This window comes from Xenopus laevis, chromosome 5S (genome assembly GCF_017654675.1).
Source record: "Xenopus laevis strain J_2021 chromosome 5S, Xenopus_laevis_v10.1, whole genome shotgun sequence".
Lineage (NCBI taxonomy): Eukaryota > Metazoa > Chordata > Amphibia > Anura > Pipidae > Xenopus > Xenopus laevis.
Genome location: NC_054380.1, coordinates 3344597 through 3366172, shown reverse-complemented (window position 1 = coordinate 3366172; position 21576 = coordinate 3344597). Strand labels below are relative to the sequence as shown.

Here is a 21576-nt window from a genome sequence, read left to right as displayed (position 1 = left end):
GATAGTTCCCCTTTAAAGTTAAACCAAGGTTATTGCTGAGATAGACAGCAGCAAATCAAATATGTTGTTAATTGGGAAGAAACAGCACTACTAACCCCTCCACTGCCCCCCCCCCCCGGGAGGTTACAGGCAGCCATGCTGAAATCTGCTCATCTCAACTAATTGATTCTTTTAACAAATGTATCACTGCTCTATTCCTTGGAGATGTCTGAGAGATTCATGGAATTGTTTCTCAGCCACTTGACCATATCCATTTCTCTTCTCAGGAGCCTGTTATGGGTCAGGTACCCCGTCTAAATTCAAGCAATTATATCAGGCCACTAAAAGCATTTTAGTATCTGCCCCTTACAATATTTTACTGAAATCAATTTCAAAGTTCAATAAAAGGAAAACCACTGGCAATGTAGGTTTCTAGTAGTGATGGGCGAATTTCTCCTGTTTCACTTTGAAGAAAAATGTGTGAATTTCCCGCGTAATATGCAAAACGGTGAAAAATTTGCGAAATGGCGACAATTTAGCAAAACTGTAAAAAATTTGCGAAACTGCAAAAACTGAGTGAAACGCGAATTTTGACGCCGACTTCAAAAATTTTTCGACACCGTCGACAATTCCGACACCGGCAAATTTTCACGCTAATTTCAGTAATTTATTTACCGAAACGTGGAAATTTGCTTCGAATTCGCACCTGGCGAATAAATTCACCCATCACAATTGTAACTTCCTTTCTTTATCTGTACACATACATTCACAATACCTGCAATTGTTATAGACATCTCTATATATAGCATGTAATTCATGTCATTTACTGTATATGAAACATGTCTTTGTTATGGAAATCTAAAGAGAGGGTTTTTTTCACATATACAGATAATACCAGACAAATGAAGGCTGAACACTGAGTGGAATAATAGCAGTGATTAAATTGCAATATGTACTGTAAATACAGAGCTTATATTAATAGACACATTGGGACAGATTTTCTAAAGGGACAGCGACCGATTCGCACACTTCGCCGGGTGCAAATTCGTTACCACTACACTTATTCACTAAAATTCGAAGCTGCGCCCTGGGCGTCGAACGCCTGCGACTTTTTGCTAACGATACTTCTTCAATGCAAGCATTTCATAGTGAATATTCGCTAGCGTTCATTTATGCCTAGTAAAAAGGTGATCTTACGCGCACCACTTCGCCAGGCGCTAATTCATTACCAATAATTCACTAAAATGCAAAGTTGCGTCCTGGGCACAAAATGCTGGCGACTTTTCACTAGCGATACTTCTTTAGTGTGAGCATTTCATTGCAAAGGTTCGCTAGCGTTCCTTTATGCCTACGCTTAGGTCAATTTAAATAGGGCGGGTACATTACAGTTGTATGGACTTTATTAGAGATATTGGTGCAAATGCTTGAAGTGGCCACTTTTTATTACAAATGTCTAAGGAACCTTAAAGGGATACTGTCATGGAAAAAAAACATTTTTTCAAAATGAATCAGTTAATAGTGCTGCTCCAGTAGAATTCTGCACTGAAATCCATTTCTCAAAAGAGCAAACAGTTTTTTTTATATTCAATTTTGAAATCTGACATGGGGCTAGACATATTGTCAATTTCCCAGCTGCCCCAAGTCATGTGACTTGTGCTCTTATAAAATGCAATCACTCTTTACTGCTGTACTGCAAGTTGGAGTGATATCACCCCCTCCCTTTTCCCCACCAGCAGCCAAATAAAAGAACAATGGGAAGGTAACCAGATAACAGCTCCCTAACACAAGATAACAGCTGCCTGGTAGATCTAAGAACAGGGATCCCCAACCTTTTTAATCCATGAGCAACATTCAGATTTAAAAATAGTAAGAACAACACTCAATAGTAAAAACCCATGTCTCACTGAGATACATTCAGTTACATTGAGAAGGAAAAACAGCAGCCTGCCAGAAAGCATTTCTCTCCTAAAGTGCAGGCACAAGTCACATGACTGGGGGCAGCTGGGAAATTGACAATATGTCTAGCCCCATGTCAGATTTCAAAAGTGAATATAAAAAAATCTGTTTGCTCTTTTGAGAAATGGATTTCAGTGCAGAATTCTGCTGGAGTAGCACTATTAACTGATGTGTTTTAAAAAAAAATATGTTTTCCGATGACAGGATCCCTTTAATAAAGACAAGAGAGTTAATATAATTCCCTAGACATGAGCCCACTGTTAAATGAATGTTCCATGGCCCTCAAATGTCTGGGGGAAAATGTTAGCCCCAAAAAGTTCAAGCAAGGACTTTTGCAGGCAATCCCTCTTACCAAAAGGAAAAGTCTCCAGCGTTTTTTCAACTGTAATGCATTTCCGGCAGACATAATATGATGTAAGTGACAAACGATTGAGGAAGATCTAGCTTCATTTTAGCAGTTCGCCTGGCGAACTCTGGCGAAAGAGGTAACGTTCAGTAAAATCCGCTGAATTTGTGGACAACGACCATTTGTCTGATCGAAAAGTCACCTGGCGATAGAGTGCGAACGAACGCTAGCGACGGTCTCTTTCGCTACAGAATTGTCGTCTGCACCTGTTATTGAATTGCCGATGTCCCTGCAGATGTGATTTCTGGCAAAAAGTCCCTAGCGTTAGCCACTTAGGGGCAGATGTATTAAGGGTCGAATATCGAGGGTTAATTAACCCTCGATATTCGACTGGCGAATTAAAATCCTTCGACTTCGAATATCTAAGTTGAAGGATTTTGCGCAATTCGTTCGATCGAAGGAATAATCGTTCGATCAAACGATTAAATCCTTCGAATCGAACGATTCGAAGGATTTTAATCCATCGATCGAAGGATTATCCTTCGATCAGAAAAAACTTGGAAAGCCTATGGGGACCTTCCTCATAGGCTAACATTGACTTCGGTAGCTTTTAGGTGGCGAACTAGGGGGTCGAAGGTTTTTCCTTAAAGAGACAGTACTTCGACTATCGAATGGTCGAATAGTCGAACGATTTTTAGTTCGAATCATTCGAGTCAAAGTCGAAGGTCGAAGTAGCCCATTCGATGGTCGAAGTCGCCAAAAAAAACCTCGAAATTCGAAGTATTTTTTATTCTATTCCTTCACTCGAACTTAGTGAATGGGCCCCTTAGTATATAGCCATTGCTTTCAGCTTAGCATAATATGTAACGTACGTTATCCTTTTGCATTTAGATTATTGCTTGCCCTTAGCTTGGCAGCATTTGTCCCCTATTAAAAACCCTATCTTTGTGCAACGTTTGACTTACTAGGTGTATAAAATGACATCAGGTTTTGATAACATTTTTTTTTGTCCCCGGTGGGTTTCCCCCGGCTGAACAGCTCAGTTTGACAGTTCTGGAGCGCTGAAGAAATGGAGGAATTCTCCAGGGTGCTGAATCAGGAAGCCAGCAGCGAGACACTAATGAGCAGCACACGGTCAGCCCCCCTCTTATCTTGCAGCAAGACATTGGATGGGAGTCTCTCTACACGTGATCTTGTTTAGTTCTGGCTTTGAGCCTCAAATGAATTATAGATGAGGAGGAGCTGAGTGCAGATTTGGCATCAGAAGTAGGCTCACATACACATTCACAGCAGAACAAACCTCAGGAGCAGGAGTTGAAACTGCTTGGCTTGCTGAAGGGAGAGATGCAGTAGAATAAAATCATCTTGGCTTTCCCTTTTTTTAAAAAAAAATTCATCTCAGCCTTTCTGCACTTCTGCATTTAATGTGTTTGCTTTACACCTTAGAACAGCTCATATCTACCTTCAGCACGAAAATTGCTGAAAGATGAGGGAAGGTGTTGTGACCGTGTGGATTCTCGCTGCTCTTGTTCTGCATCTTGCCAGTCTCTTAGTCTCCGCTGGAAGACCTGTCCTCACCCATCATTTCTTGGTTGACTTACGTGAAGGAGGAGAAGCTGAAGCCAAGCAACTTGCAGCCGAATATGGCTTCAGTGGGACACGAAAGGTACGCTCATGTCATGGATTCCATAGTTTTGTCTTCCATTCTCTGAAAAAAAAAAAATACGATTTTACCATTTTCCTGCCGTAAAGTTACATCCACCAATTTTTATATTTGTAATCCGGGATAGTGAGTTTTTAAACCCATTTGAATTTTTATATATATTTTGTAATCCGGGATAGTGAGTTTTCAAACCCATTTGAATTTTTATATATATTTTGTATTCCGGGATACTGAGTTTTTAAACCCATTTGAATTTTTATACATATTTTGTAATCCGGGATAGTGAGTTTTCAAACCCATTTGAATTTTTATATATATTTTGTAATCCGGGATAGTGAGTTTTCAAACCCATTTGAATTTTTTTTATATATTTTGTAATCCGGGATAGTGAGTTTTCAAACCCATTTGAATTTTTATATATATTTTGTATTCCGGGATAGTGAGTTTTTAAACCCATTTGAATTTTTATATATATTTTGTAATCCGGGATAGTGAGTTTTCAAACCCATTTGAATTTTTATATATATTTTGTAATCCGGGATAGTGAGTTTTCAAACCCATTTAAATTTTTATATATATTCTGTAATCCGGGATAGTGAGTTTTCAAACCCATTTGAATTTTTATATATATTTTGTAATCCGGGATAGTGAGTTTTCAAACCCATTTGAATTTTTTTTATATATTTTGTAATCCGGGATAGTGAGTTTTCAAACCCATTTGAATTTTTATATATATTTTGTAATCCGGGATAGTGAGTTTTCAAACCCATTTGAATTTTTATATATATTTTGTGTTCCGGGATAGTGAGTTTTCAAACCCATTTGAATTTTTATATATATTTTGTAATCCGGGATAGTGAGTTTTTAAACCCATTTGAATTTTTTTTATATATTTTGTTATCCGGGATAGTGAGTTTTTAAACCCATTTAAATTTTTTTATATATTCTGTAATCCGGGATAGTGAGTTTTTAAACCCATTTGAATTTTTATATATATTCTGTAATCCGGGATAGTGAGTTTTTAAAACCATTTGAATTTTTATATTTTGTAATCCGGAATAGTGAGTTTTTAAACCTATTTGAATTTGGGATCCCTGGATCTGCTTACACCCTCCTCATATATTTAACATTATAAAAGATTAAATGTGGAACGTATGATGTATAACAGCTGGGACGGGGTATAATGCTGCTCTAAGCAATAAATTGTTTATTTTTTCTGGATGATGTTAGCAGGTCAACACAAAACTGTACGTGTGTTATACACCGACACACAATTTTAAAATCATCTCCAACCCTTAACTGTTTACATTCTTGGATATTTCTATACTTACATAATAATACACGGGAGGGGGGGGGGGCAGGTCTTGTGATAGCAGAGAAGCAAAGATACGGCTTTAACTGCTTCGTCGCCTGCAAGAACCAATTAAATTGACTTCCCCCAACGCATTATAATTGCAGGCTGTTCATTTAGAAAGGTAGTGTTAGCAGGTCACGCACTTTGCAGTTTCCCATGAATGGAAATAACTGTTACAGCGATGTAGAAAAGATCTGATTATTATTGTATTGCTTTTGACTCCATCTCAATGAGGTGCGTGGGAATCTATTTTCTGGGCAATAAATTCAGTAGACTGTAAATGAAACAGAAACCAGACCTAATTAAAGGCATACTTTACTCATTAGACAGCATTGATGAGTAAAAAGAAATATCAGCTGCAACTAATAAGACTGATCAAGTATGGCAAATATTGCCATAAATATTATTGTCGAGCCTGAGAATGAAACACTTGGGTGCAATGACCTTTAGATCGCACTCATCCGTCGTCCCCTACCAACTTATTATGATCTATTCACTACAATTCCCTGGTGCCTAGTGACTCCTTACAGCTATCAATCTCCTTTCTCTAATTATTGACAGTGAAGTCTATTATGGGTTTTAAAACGCCCCTTTTCAAAGGCAGGATTCAATTTAATTCCAAGCGAGAGAAAGATGTACCTTTGTGTATGTTTTTGTGTTAAATACATCTCCACTTGGCTGAATAAGCCAGGGCCACTGCGAGTAGAGACTAATATAAAACTGCTGCTGCACTGTATTCAGGAACACAACTTTCCAGCAAATAAGTTACAGGTATGGGATCTGTTATCTGGAAACCCGATATCCAATTTAGGAACATCATCTTCCATAGATTCCATTAAAAATGTTTAAAAAGTGTTACCCTTCCTCTTATATAATTAAGCAGTCGCTTGTACTTGATAAGCTGCGTGAATCCATATTGTTCAATTCAGTGGGTTCATCTGTAGCTCACCATTTAGAATAATTGTTGTTCATCCCATGGGGTATCCTGTGCCGATATCCCAAATGATTAGTCAAAGAAAATAGTAGATGTAGGATGACTCCAAGCAGCCATTTAAAGCTGCAAAATTCCTTTATTAAGGAAGTGTATCAGACTTGCTCAACAAAAGTCATCCTACATCTACTATTTTCTTTGATGAATCCATATTGGTAGAAAATCAATCCTTTTGAGTTTTTTTTAATGTTTAAGGGGCCGATTCACTAACTTCGAGTGAAGGATTCGAAGTTAAAAAACTTCGAATTTCGAAGTTTTTTTTGGGCTACTTCGACCATCGAATGGGCTACTTCGACCTTCGACTACGACTTTGAATCGAAGGATTCGAAGTAAAAATCGTTCGACTATTCGACCATTCGATAGTCGAAGTACTGTCTCTTTAAAAAATACTTCGACCCCCTAGTTCGGCATCTAAAAGCTACCGAAGTCAATGTTAGGCTATGGGGAAGGTCCCCATACGCTTGGCTATTCCTTCGATCGTTGGATTTAAATCCTTCAAATCGTTCGATTCAAAGGATTTAATCGTTCGATCGAAGGAATTATCCTTCGATCGTTCAATCGAACTATCTGCGCTAAATCCTTCGACTTCGAAGTCGAAGGATTTTAATTCCTAGTCGAATATCGAGGGTTAATTAACCCTCGATATTCGACCCTTAGTGAATCGGCCCCTAAATGTTTTTTTATTAGACTTAGGATATGTTGAGCCAAACCCCTTCTCCAGAAAACTCCAGGACCCAACTATTTTGGATAAAAGATACCATACCTGCATTATAAATGTATAAATGTGATAATAATATTGACATAATAGTAAACTCCCCCACGTAGAAGAATAAACAAAAAGAAATTTTGTACAGGTATAGGACCCGTTATTCAGAATGCTCAGGACCAGTGGTTTTCTGGATACCAGATCTTTCCTTAATTTGGATCTTCATACCTTTTTAAAAAAAAGGTATACTACAAAAATAATGTAAACTTTAAATAAAACCAAAAGTCAATTTCTGCTTCCAGTAAGGATTAATTATACAGTATCTGAGTTGGGAACAAGGACAGGTATGGGATCTGTTATCTGCAAACCTGTTATCCAGAAAGCTCTGAATTACAGAATGGCCATCTCCTATAGACTCCATTTTATCTAAATGATCTAAATTTTAAAAAAGTAATTCCTTATTCCCTGTAATAATAAAACAGTAGCTTGTACTTGATCCCAAGTAAGATATAATTAATCCTTATTGGGAAAAAAAACCAATCCTATTGGCTTTATTTAATGCTTAAAAATTTTCTAGTAGACTTAAGGTGGCCATACATGGAGAGATCCGCTCATTTGGCTATGTCGCCAAATGAGCGGATCTCTCTCCGAAATGCCCACCTTGAGGTGGGCAATATTGGGCTGATCCGATCGTGGGCCCTAGGGTCCAATGATTGGATCCTAGCGAAAGGGAAGGTCGGATCGCGGGACCGCATCAACGAACAGATGCAGCCGTGATCCGACGGGATTTTTAGTCCCATCCGATAGAGATCTGGCCGACTTTCGGCCAGATCTCGATCTGGGAAGCCCGTCGGGGAACCCCCATACATTGGCCAATAAGCTGCCGACTCGGTCTGTCGGCAGCTTTCATCGGCCCGTGTATGGCCACCTTTAAGGTATGAAGAAACAAATTAAGGAAAGATCTATTATCTGGAAGACCCCAAGTCCCGAGCATTCTGGATAACAGGTCCCATACCTGTACAAGGTACTGTTTTATTATTACAGAGAGAAAGGAAATCATTTCTAAAAATAAATAAAATGGATCCTTTCTGTCATCGGGAGCTTTCCAGATAACGGGTTTGTGGATCATGGATCTCATACTTGTATTTATTTCTTATTAATTCAAATCTAGTTTACGCCTACTGCCATGTATCAAGTCACTAATCTCAGAACATTTTCAATTACAGTAAAAGTCATCCCCCCACCACTTAGTTGGGAAATGTTAGAAAATGGCAAAAAGAATCATATTTAAAGGCATGTTAGGGATATTCTGAGCTGTATACACCAATGCCTGCCAATGGTATTCCAAAGTCGCCCGAAGTTGCCTCACGAGGAAACTACAGGCGACTTCAGAAAATGAAGGGCTCCAAGTGCCATCCCGCCGGCGATTTAGATTCTAGCCGGAGGGAGGCTGGTCAGGGAGATTAGTCTGCCCGAAGAAGAGGCAATTTATCGCCAGTTGACTAAATCTCCCCGAATCTGAGCGTCTGTCTCTGCCCTTACAGATCAACCTGAGAGCAACGTTTATTTAGCAGTTAGGGGTAGTGTTAAAATCAAACCCCCAACATTATGTTGTCATCATCAGCGTGATAAGAGTTTCCTTGAAAAATGCAGTTGTTTTCTATTCTGTGTTTGAGTTGAAAATAATAGAACCACTAAATTGCCTACAAACAGACTATTCATATTTATATGTGCATAAGGTTCATAAGGATTCCAAGGGCACCAACACATTTTGAAAGACGGAGTTGAAGTCTTTCTATACAAGTAATTATGTTTTCACTTTAGTTTCCCTTTGTTTTGTGTGGTTATCTGGAAGGTTAACTGCTTAAAAGAGCACTAAATGCTTTAACCTTTGTTTGCTTAATTGTGCTAAGTACTGAAGAATACATATAATAGACATCATTTTCTGTTATCTCTACAGGCCATAAATAAACTTATCTGTTTTCCTATTGCTCTTTTGCTGGGGTTTGGTGAAATGGCTAGGCTATATCTACAGGCCGTGCCTTCATTCTGGTTTCTTCTTAGAGAAATGGTTAGAGAATTAAAAATTGGGTCTGGGAGGAGATTATGAAAAATAGTTATGACATATGACAATAGAAGCAAAAAAAAAAATGATAATACATTAACCTCTTAGGATTTCAATGGGGAAATTACTATTCCCCAAAAGCCTATAAATAAAAAAAGGAATGTTTAGTGTTAGTAGTTGGGAATCAGAAGCGCTTGAGAATCAGAGAGTGCAGGTAGCAAACTGCAATGAACCAGCAAAGTTGGTTAGCAATGGTTTACTTGACCTCTCTTTTTGTAGAGTCCTGCCTGGATTTGAACCAGCGACCTCTAGTTACTGCACAGCCTGTTATACATCTGCTCAGGCAGCTAAGCTAGGTTCAGTGCTGGCTTATCCTTTAGTTTCCAGTTAGGCTTAATCATTTCAGATGTTATTCATCAGTCCCTCAGGTTGACTATTGAGCTAACTCACTGCCCATTGTAGGTCAAGTTAACTTGTGCCTGATTCCCAATTCGTGCACCCCTGGTCCTGTCACTTGTGTTGATTCCTGGGTTTGACCCCATCTTGTTCATGTTTGGCCTCATAACTTTTACCTGATTCTGACTATGTTTAGGTCTATCCTTAGTGGCTCCTTCTCTGTGGCTTTGTCTCCTTTGATTGCTCCAGTAGGGGTCTCTGGATTCTAGTGCTGTAAGACTGGTGGTACCCAAATAGCTGAGCACACCTAAACCAGAATCCATACTCCTTTTCCATCTTGAAAGTTACATTATTATCTAAAGACCACTTGTTTCAAAGTGCAGTAGCACCTCAGCAATAACAGGACATTTATTATACAATGGCTGCCAGAGACTTGGTAAAGTAAATGCCACTCTAAGCACAGTCTTTAGATTAGACCAACCTGAAAGGTTAACACCTCTGTAAATTGACCAAAGTGACACCAGAACAGCTGAAGTGTTTGTGTCTAAAATACTTAAGAAGAGCTGAACATCACTTATTATGAATTAATTATTATTTCTAGCTTATTGGATAGTGCAGACCTGTACTGGCAGCCAAGATCAATGATTTCTGATCCTCCTCCAACATATCATTTAGTTCCCAGTGGTTGTTCATTACAGTCACTTCCATATATTTATGTCTGACTCTATGAGACTGAGTCTTCCTCAGATAACTACAAATAGTACACTGTCAGACATGGGACCAATTCACTAAAGGGCAAGTTTTCACCACTTTGTCAGGCACAAATTCACCAACGCTATGCAAAATCCCTAAAATACGAAGTTGCGTCTCTGCAGCCGAACGCTAGTGAAGTTTCGCTAGTATTGATTCATCAGTGCAAGTATTTCATAGCGAACTCTCACTAACTTTTGTTTCTGTCTAGCGAAACTTGTTAATACACTTGTGCTTAGCTCAATTAGGACTTATCACACTTGTGAATCATAAAACACTATGATGTCTCCTTTTTTTTAAAAATAATAAGGTTATGAGTAGTAATCTAGAAGTTTTTTCACCAGTTGTTTTGATATTGGCTACTAACTTCATGGGTTTATAAGGTTTGTTAAAAGATTTACCTAGAGACCTCTATTATCCTTATCTTATATGGAAGGGGCTACATCATTCCGTTTTTTTAAAGGTTTTTAATAGGTCTGAATCGCTATAGTATGATGATTGCTAGGTAGTAAAGAGAGATTCATCTATGCTTTATACATTAATGTTAGGAACCAGACAACCTGAAGAACACTACAAATGAATTTTACCCTCAATAACTGCAAATTCAGTGGTTCACATTATTACTGCCTCTCACTAGTGATGGGCGAATTTGTGCCCGTTTTTGGCGCCGGCGTCCGTTTTTTCGAAGAAAAAATTTTTGCCGCCGGCGAATTTTTGCCGCGAATTTTCGCGGGAGTTTCGCTAATTTATTCGCTGGCGGCGAATCGCGCAAATTCGCAGCGAATTCGCGCCTGGCGAATAAATTCGCCCATCACTACCTCTCACGTACATACAAGGTAGACATGCATTACTTATTCATAATTTATTTTCTTTATTGTATTCCTAAACGTGAAATGACTCCCTTATTGGTGTGAATTAAAGATGAGTTCATATGGAGGAAGTGTGATTGGCAGCTATTGTGTCATTTGATTTCAAGGGCTTAAAACATTACTGTACTGGACAAAACTCTGACTACCCTTATTTTCTGAATTCTTTTGTCTAAGCTTCGGCTCTTCTTCTACTGAAACCATTTCATCTCTCTCACTTCAGTCTCAGGTTAGACTTGTATCATCATATAAACATTTCTTTTTAAAGAGACTCACCATGTGGATGAGGAGGCTCAGGTGCTCTGCCCCAGGCCTTCAGCATAAGGGAGTGGACATGACCGTATTGTTTGTAGGGTAGGTACTCAAAGAGCAGTCCTCCAGGCAGTAGTAGTAAAACAGGTCTTTATTGAGGTACAAGTGTCAATAGGTTGTTATCCACTCTTGTACCTCAATACTACTGTTTTTACTACTACTGCCTGGAGGACTGCTCTTTGACTGCCTACCCTACAAACAATATGGTCATATCAAGTTAGACTTGATCCAATAGCTCAGCTGCCTGTTCAAGTAGTCTTTATTTTTTAGGTTTTTACATTTCTGTTTATGTAAAGGTAATACCAAGAAACAAAAATGTGCACAGCTTCAATCTACAACAAAAGAAGTGTAAGTGGCCGCGCTAATGGCCAATAGGAATGTCACTTGGGGTAAATGATTATTTCTTATTGGTAATTACACCTCGGCATCATCCGGAAGTGACTTATTTTTTAATAAATAGGGATAACCTGGTCCTTTTTATAAATTATTATTTCTTGTCATGCATTTCTATAATGGCTTTGTGTGGCTCACTGCTATATACAAGTGGTGACACAGTTCTGGCTAAAAGTCTACTGTTTTGCAGCAAACTTGATATTTTTAATTGATATGCCATATCTTATACTGTAGGGCATACGGGTTTAAGTTAGGTTGTGATTTGGTTGGAAATTTGCTGCAGCCCCTAAAGGCACTGGTTCCATTCTGTCAGGTGAATTTGCCATTTCTCAGTATGGAAACCCCATCCACTGTTGTTGGTATTTACTGTCTTCACATTGTCCATGGTTTCCCACCTACAGACCAGACTGGTACTTAAAACAAAGGGATGAAATAGCATCATTTTTCTAAGGGGAGAAGGGATAGTGGATATGGTACAGGTATGGGGCCTGTTATCTGGAATGCTTAGAAGCTGGGGTTTTCTGAACAATGAATCTTTCCATAATTTGGGTCTTCATGCCTTAAGTCTACTAGAAAATCATATAAATATTAAATAAACCCAATAGGCTGGTTTTGCCTCCAATAAGGATTAATTATATCTTAGTTGGGATCAAGGACAAGCTACCGTTTTATTATTACACAGAAAAAGGGAAATCCTTTTTAAAATTTGATTTATTTGATTATAATGGATTCTATGGGAGGCAGATTTACCGTAATTTGGAGCTTTCTGAATAATGAGTTTCTGGATAATGGATCCCACACCTGTATAATGTTCCAAGAGAGAGTGGGTATTGGTCTGCAGCAGAGGACTTGGAAGCAACTGAGACATTAATCCTGAATCCCATTATGGCAATTTCAATCCCCCTTAAGTCAAAGGAACAATCTTTTACTGATGTACTGGAGAAACCGCAGAAACCTATACTCCCACGTATATTTACAGATATAATTGTCATATCTCCACTAAATCAGTTATAGAAAAACGCAACTGAAATAAAACAAATTTCATTAAAAAAATCATTTCTTAAGAACTTTTTGTGAGTAGCAAAGTTATATAGATGTTATAGAATGGCGTTTTATATCATTCTCTTTATTGGAAAGAAAATTGCTCAATTACATTGTTATTAGAAACATGATTTATTGGTTTAAGTGTTTTTATTTAGATTTCTCATGTCACTGTAATTTATCTTACTGTAAACAGAAAATATACATTTGAGGATCAGGTACAATAATATTTTTACTTCCCTCTCTCTAATTGTCACAAACAAACACCCACCTCTCGCTGCGTTACGCACACACATGGCTGTTCTTCTCTTTCAAAAGGTGGAAACTCAAGAGAATATGATTTTAATGCATCTTGACATGTTGGTGGATATGTCTGTTTATAAAGCACTGAAATGTGTTCTCTTGAGACTGATAAAAGTCAAATACCAATAACAAAAAGTATTATACAGGTATTGGATTCCTTATTCGGAAACTCATTATCCAGAAATCTCCGAATTACAGAAAGGCTTTCTCCCATACACTCCAATAATTTTTTAATTATTCCCCTTTTCTCTCTAATAAAAAAACAGCAGCTTGTACTTGATCCCAACTAAGATATAATTATCCTTATTGGAAGCAAAACCAGCCTATTGGTTTTATTTAATGTTTACATGACTTTCTAGACTTAGGGGCAGATTTATCAAGGGTCGAATTGAAAATTAGAATTTTCAAATTAGAATTTTAGTTTATTTTAGTGTAATTCAACTAGGTTATAGTCCAAATTCGATTTGAGTTTTAAAAAAATTCAAAATCTATTATGTACTGTCCCTTCAAATTCGACTATTTGCCATTTAAAACCTGACGAATTGGTGTTTTAGACTATGGGGGACCTTCTACAATCAATTTGGAGTTGTTTGGTGGAAAATCAAATTTTTTTTTAATTTTAAATTTTTTTTGTTGAAAAAACTTGAATCAAATTCGATTCAAATATGATTCGAATTTGCAGGTCGATCCCATTCACCCGAATTTAACTAATTCTAATTTTTTAATTAATTTCGATTTTATTTATTCCCATAAACTCTACATTCGACCCTTGATAAATATGCCCCTTAAGGTATGAAGATCCAAATTATGGAAAGACCCCTTATCCGGAAACCCCCAGGTCCCAAGCATTCTGGATAACAGGTCCCATACCTGTATTAATTATTATATAATATATGTTAGTATAAGTAATTTGTACTTTTGTGGCATACATATATTTAAATATGTTGAAACGGATTTTCCTAAAGTCAAAAATTAAATGAAAAAATACAGAAAATTGTATTAAAAAACATCTAATGGGGTTAGTTTATTTCTTTAAAAAAATTGTCTGCTTTTTCTTGTATTATTCTATTTGGTGATATATATTATTTCATTAGAAACACTAGTAAAGTAAATTGTATTAACTATTCTCAATGTCTGTTTGTAATTACATTTAGAAGGGAATAAAAACTCAAATTAATTTCATCTGTGCCCAGTACATGTTTTCTCCATTATAGTTGTAATGTGGCTCCTTTATGTGACATGCTAAAATATTTATTTCTGTAAATGGATGTAAGAGAAAACAACCACTACATTCAACAATACATTATCCAGGAAGCCCTTTAGGTTAGACCCAAGGTCCCAAGCATTCCAGATAATAGATCCTATACTTGTACTATAGAACAGTAAGTAACAGTGGGTAGGTACATTTGCTTGAGCTACCTACTGTTCTATAGAACAGTTATAGGATCTATTATCTGGAATGCTCGGGACCTTGGGTTAGCTGGATAAGGGATCTTTCTGTAATTATGATCACAATACCTTAAGTCTGCTAAAAAAAAACATTTAAACATGTAGGGGCAGATTTATCAAGGGTCGAATCTCAAAGTGATGGGAGTTTTTTGTAAAACTCCCATCAACTCGAAATTAGAATAAAAAAAAGACCAACCGAAATATTTCAAAAAATTTTCATTCTTTAACTTCGAGTGAATAGGCTGTATTCGATTGTTTGAATCAAATTCGGATCATATTCAATCGAATTCGATTCAAAGTATTTAAAAAAAACTTAGATCTTTCAATGTCCACCAAATGACTCCAATTAGGTTCTAGGAGGTTCCCTATAGGCTAAAACATCAATTCGGCAGGTTTTAGATGACGAAAAGATGAAGTCAAATTTTTAAAGAGACAGTACATGATAAATTTCGATGTTCAAATTTTTTCAAATTTGAAATGAATTTGGGCTATTCCCTAGTCGAAGTACACTAAAATTAGATCAAAATTTGAATTTAAAAATTCAATTTTTCAATTCGACCCTTGATAAATCTGTTTGCTTAATTATTATCAAGTACAAGGTATTTTTATGACAGGTTAGTTTTTGACAGGTTAGTTGAGCAAAATAAAGTTTACTCACACTATATTTATTATTTAATTTTTGTTTCCTTCAGTCTTGGAATTCACAATCATAGGAAGCAGGCAGGTGCCATTTTGTGACAAGGCAAGTTGTTGATCACCCTAAAATCTTGTGTATGTACCAGAATTGGGGACCTAATGCTCATGCATGGTACTCTACACAATTATAGAGTGTGAGGAGGAAGGGGAAATGCAGTGAAGTGATATCTAGGAAGTACTAAATGGAAAGTGAAAGGAAGTGACTGTCCCGCCTCGATGCATGAGGCACCAATATTCTGTATGACGCTTTCCATGCAAACACTTATATTACAGTATGCTGCATTGAGAACCAGGGTCAGAAATAAATTTTGTAGCAGTTTGACTCTTCTTTTAAAGTAACTTCTACGTTGACAGGCAACACAGGGGTAAACTTGAAAAATATGAACTTCATTGCTCCAGCGATAACCTTTTCAGAAGTCTGTTCTTTCAGCTAAACAGCCCTAAAATCACTATTTAAAGGTTAGCGTTGTTCAAACACTCGGCTTGACAGAAGACGAAAACAATTTAGCGAATGTCGTGATATTTGGTTTTATTATTTTCTGAGTCGGGTTATGCAGGCAAGACCTATCTCTGCTTTATCCTTTAAACCCTCTGCTCACATACGGTCAGTTTAAATGCAAATTTCGACATTTCCATTCAGAAAGGGGCTTCTAAGGAGGTTTAGGGGGTTATTGATCAAAGTCCAAATTTACATAGTAACATAGTAAGTAAGGTTGAAAAAAGACACACGTCCATCGAGTTCAACCATAAGTCTATATATAACCTGCCTAACTTCCAGTTGATCCAGAGGAAGGCGAAAACCCTATTTGAAGTCTCTCCAATTTGCCTTAGAGGGGGAAAAATTAATTCCTGATTTCAAGATGTAATGGGACCAGTCCCTGGATCAACTTGTACTATGAGCTATCTCCCATATCCCTGTATTCCCTCACTTGCTAAACACACATCTAATGTATCAGCCTGTACCCCTGATTCACTTCCCAGCTCTCCCTGTAACACCCCTTTCCCTCCTCTAATCTCATTGGCTCCCTCCTGTCTGCTGGGAGGAGCTACTGGTGAATAAAGCATCCGACCCTTCCTTGTACCTATCTAATGTATCAGCCTGTACCACTGATTCAAGGAGACAATTCCACATCTTCACAGCTCTCACTGTAACAAACCCCTTCCCAATATTTAGCCTGAACCTCTTTTCTTCTAATCGGAATGGGTGACCTTGTGTCAGCTGGAAAGACCTACTGGTAAATAAATCATTAGAGAGATTATTATATGAACCCCTTATATATTTATACATAGTTATCATATCAACCCTTAAGCGCCTCTTCTCCAGAGTGAACATCCCCAATTTGGCCGGTCTTTCCTCATAGCTAAGATTTTCCCTTTACCAGCTTAGTTGCCCTTCTCTGTACCCTCTCTAATACAATAATGTCCTGTTTGAGAGATGGAGACCAAAACTGTAGGGCATATTCTAGATGGGGCCTTACCAGTGCTCTATACAGTGGGACCCCCTCCTCCCGTGACTCTCTGCCCCATTTAATACAACTCAAGACCTTATTTGCCCTTGATGCTGCTGACTGGCATTGCTTGCTACAGACAAGTGTATCATCTACAAGGACTCCAAAGTCATTTTCCATAATGGATTTGCCTAGTGCAGTCACATTAATATGGATATTGTGGATATTTTTACATCCCAGGTGCAGGACTTTACATTTATCAACATTGAATCTCATTTGCCACTTAGCTGCCCAGATTGCCAGTTTGTCAAGATCATGTTGCAAGTGCCACATCCTGGATGGAATTAATTGGGCTGATAGTTTTGTGTCATCTGCAAACACTGATACATTACTTACAATAACCTCCCCTAAGTCATTAAATAAAAATGGACCCAATACCGAGCCCTGAGAGACCCCACTAAGAACCTTACTCCAAGAAGAGAATGTCCCATTAACAACCACCCTCTGTACCCGATCCTGTAGCCAGTTTCCTATCCATGTGCAAACGACTTCATTAAGCCCAACAGACCTTAGTTTAGAAAGCAGTTGTTTGTGGGGCACAGTATCAAACACTTTGGCAAAATCCAAATAGATCACATCTACTGCCCTCTCACTGTCCAGCATCTTACTTACCTCATCATAAAAAGCAATTAAATTTGTCTGACATGACCTATCCTTCATAAAGCCATGCTGATTGTTGCTCATTCACCAGGACAACATTTTGAATGTGATCCCTTAGCAAGCCTTCAAATAATTTGCCCACCATCGATGTCAAACTTACTGTCCTATAATTGTCAGGCTGAGATCGTAATCCCTTTTTAAATATTGGAATGATAGATATCTATAGATACCATACCAGATGAAAGGCGAATCTGAGAAAATCAGAAATAGGGGCTGGTCTAAAACTGAACTAAGCCCTGGAGCCTTGTTTACATAAATTTTTATCAATGCTTTATAGATCATATCCTGAGTCAGCCACTGACCAGATTGAGCTGAGCCCTCAGTGCAGCTATGAAGTGAGCCTGGGAACTCAGACTCCTCTATTGTACTGAAAAAACTCAGACCAAATATTCACGGGTTTTTTTCGGCTTATTTATTAATACACTTTCCTACAAATTTATTCGAAATTTCCACGTAAAAAGTTTTTTTTTTTTTTTTAAATCTTTATTTTTTGTCAAGCAAAAAAGAAACATTACAGCAATTGCACATAGCCATTAAAGACATAGCCAATAAGTCAACATTCCAAAAACACATTACTTTTGTTGCTACTAAAGTTATCAAGACTTGCATAAGAACAAAAAGTCCTAAAAGTAGGCTAAGCAATGTATCGTAAAAAGTTTTTTTTTAGATTTTTGCCTGAAAACTTCAGATTATTGCACGAGACCCATCACAGATTAAAAAATCTTTAGAAATTCTCCCATTGACTTATATGTCTAACCTTGGCAGGTTTGAGATGCCGGATTTTCGAATTCAGGCTTTTTCCATCCTCTGGGTTTAATAATTCCAAAAATTCTAGATTTTATACTACTAAAACATTAATTTTTTTTCAGGTTTTTGGCATTTGGAGTTTAGTAAATTACCCCTTTAATGTATTTGACAACAAATCCATCTGTTTGTTAGTGAATAGTGTTGTGCCATTTTTTTTTTTATTTCATTTCTTTCCTCTCGACATCTAATTTTTTTATATTTGTTCTACTTCATTCAAGCAAAAACAGGCTGCACTCCTTAAAAAGAATGGTGGTATATTAAAACAGTGTGTAAGACAACCATCAGGCCTGTGATTAAGGGAATCATTCCCAAAATGCGTAAGGTGTGGCAAACATCTTTACAAACGTTAGCGACCAGGTTTGCATCCTTTTTGAGTGATTACAGACCTCAACGCCATTTTAAATAACACTTTAGATTTTTAATTACATTCTCATTTAAGCCTTATTTTTATAGTTAATAAATAATAGAACCGTGCACAAATTTATACCCTACAAGGGTCATTTCCTATTAGTCTTAATCTTACTTTAAATAAAATAGGCACCATCTCTCTTTGGCCAGATGAGTCAGGTTCTATCGTGCACATTAGTTCTTGGCACCAAATCTTTCTTCTATAGCAATGTTTACATATTAATTCATAATTAAAAATGATATATTGATTTACTCTGTTGTTTTAGTTCCGACACGTAGGCCTATTAAAATGTCCCTCTGCTAGATAAATTCAAAAGAATTGTGTTTGCTTAATTATCATCAAATACAAGGTATGTTTTTGACAGGTTGAAGGTGGAGTATTTTTGGATTCAGACTTTTTGCAGACTCGGGTATAATAAATATGGAAAAAGTAGAGTTATTTTTCCGCTAAAAATTCTCATTTTATAGTGAAAAAAAACTGACATTAAGGGGCAAATTTATCAAGGGTCGAATTTCGAGTTAATGGGAGTTTCTAAAAACAGCAGATTTATCAAGGGTTGAATTTCAAATTTCAAAAACTTCGAAATTCTAATAAAAAAGACCAATCGAAATTTATTAAAAAAAAATCTAATTTTGTTTTGGCCGAATAGGTCCTTTTTCAATAGAACAGGCCCATTTTTTTGATCTAATTAGAATCTTACGAATCAAACTAATAGCACATTCAATCGAATTCAATTCAATGTTTTTCCAAAAAAAACCCTTAGATTTTTCAAAGTCCACCAATTGACTCTAGGAGGTCCCCCATAGGCTAAAACAGCAATTCGGCAGGTTTTAGATAGTGAATGGTCGAAGTCGAATTTTTAAAGAGACAGTATATGATAAATTTTAAAATTCAAATTTTCTAATTTTTTTCAAATTCGAATCGAATTTGAACTGTTCCCTAGTCAAAGTACACAAAAATTAGCTTGAAATTAGAATTTTTTAAATTCAAATTTTCACTCAAAAATCGGTGTTTGCTTGTAATAGGCAAAAACATTCATTTGTATTTTTAAAGCATATGGAAACGACTCTCCTTGGGGCAGTTATGAGATGTAGAGATACAATCTGTTGAAATGTACCATTAGTATAAATGATATACTAATACTGATACCATTAGTTGTTTAATCCAATTACATTTGTTTTACCAAAAACATGTGGACTCTATAGACAAGGGGCTGTTTGTTATTGGTAGATGTTTCATTAATATATTATTGATTTCAAACGTTGTTTTATCTGAGGAACAAACAGAAAGAACAAAACGTCACTGCTACAACTACAATCATTTTTTATTGAGTAACTCTCAGAAATAGCAGGAACCTTATTTATTTTTTCAGTGTTTCTATTTATGAAAATATAAACATTTTTAGTGCAGGTGACACAAGTGCTTTCATATGGTTGAGATGACTCAATAGGGTGACTCAAACAGTAGGTCTGAAATAATTTCCAAAGTAATTAGAACAATTCACACAACACATTTCCCAGGCCTTTAACCTGTTTTCTCAAGAGGTTTAGGAAACCCTTGAGAAAGTAGGCTGGAGTTCTGGGAAATGTGACACGGGAGAGAACCCTTGAGAAGTGAAGTTCTATGAAACTCATTGGGTGAATTGTGCTGATTTCCCAATTAGGAGGTTGTACATTTTTTTCTATGCATTTGTAGTGAGTAGGATGTATTGTTTTATATTCTATGCACTAAATAAATAAAAGGACACTTCTATGAAGATTTTCATTCATCCAGGTCATGATATAGAGTAGCTGAAGAAGCTACTCAGATGAGTAGTGAAACATTTTAGATTTACTAAAGAGCTTTAAAACGCTCACACTGCCGAAGTGATGCTAGTGAAAAGTTGCCAGTGTTTGGCACCCATGACGCAACTTTGCATTTTAGTGAATTAGCTCAGTGTTAACGAATTGTCGCCTGTCGAAGAGTGCACAGCGTTCGCTGGCAACAATTCGCTCTTTTGTGAATCTGCCCCATAGAGTCTAGCTGCTTTAGACTCTACTAGATATTGTAAATAAAACTACACTATTATGCTGAGTTTTCCTGGTGACCATGCATTCATTGCCCTTCTGTAAGATGCCACCTATGAATTTGTCTGGGTGCCTTTGTACCATTTGGGAGCTGTAGCTCATTCTTTGGTTATATGAGGGACGCACTAGTGGTGTGGGCTGCAACTTGTGAAGTGGGTTGCACTGACTTTCAGATCACTGAACTGTGTCATATGTGTAACTGAGAAGTCAGGTTCTTTTCCTATTGGAAATCACCGCATCTGGACACATGGATAATGCTCAAACTCAGAAGATAAGGTTTATTGAAGAAGTGGACCAACAGTGCAGTGTAACGTACTGGTCAGTTAGGAACCTTAGAAGCGGTGGGTAGACTCAGATGCACAGGGCACCCCTGTGGATTCTGGTGTTCACAGACGCCCTTTTGGGGCCCCGGGCTTTCTGCTGCGGAACCTACAAGGAGTAGTGCAAAAATAGTAACAAGTCTAAAAAATGAGGTACCAGCAAGGATTAGGCAAAAACGTAGTCAAAGATCAGGCGAAAGGGTCAAGGCAGGCGGCAGGAATCAAAGTCAATAATCAGGCAGAAGTCAAAAACTAGGAGTTCAAAAACAGTATAAATGCTTCTGCAGGATCTGAAAACAGAAGCCAGCTTGGGCACTGTCAAAATGGAGAATTCCCCTTTTAAAGGGAATTTGGTGACAAAATTTAAAATTTTGCTCTGAATGATGAGATGACTTCATGACGCTCGTCGTCAAAACCCGAGCGTCATTACGCTCAGAGTCTACTCCGATGAACGAAAGCCAACATCAATTCCCTCCTGACATCAGCACTGGTGCGCGCCTATGCCCTCAGATGTGAGGAGAGACACACCGGGAGGTAAAA

At 37.4% G+C, this 21576-nt stretch overlaps 1 protein-coding gene across 1 annotated transcript in view; it reads left to right on the top strand.

The window, feature by feature from the left end:
- The first annotated feature begins 3625 nt into the window (after nt 1–3625).
- pcsk2.S (proprotein convertase subtilisin/kexin type 2 S homeolog) overlaps nt 3626–21576 on the top strand; it is a 78414-nt gene continuing 60463 nt past the window's right edge. Inside the window, 1 exon segment of the mRNA NM_001092688.1 lies at nt 3626–3947. Within this exon segment, the coding sequence (NP_001086157.1) occupies nt 3768–3947 (180 nt within the window). The 5' untranslated portion in view covers nt 3626–3767.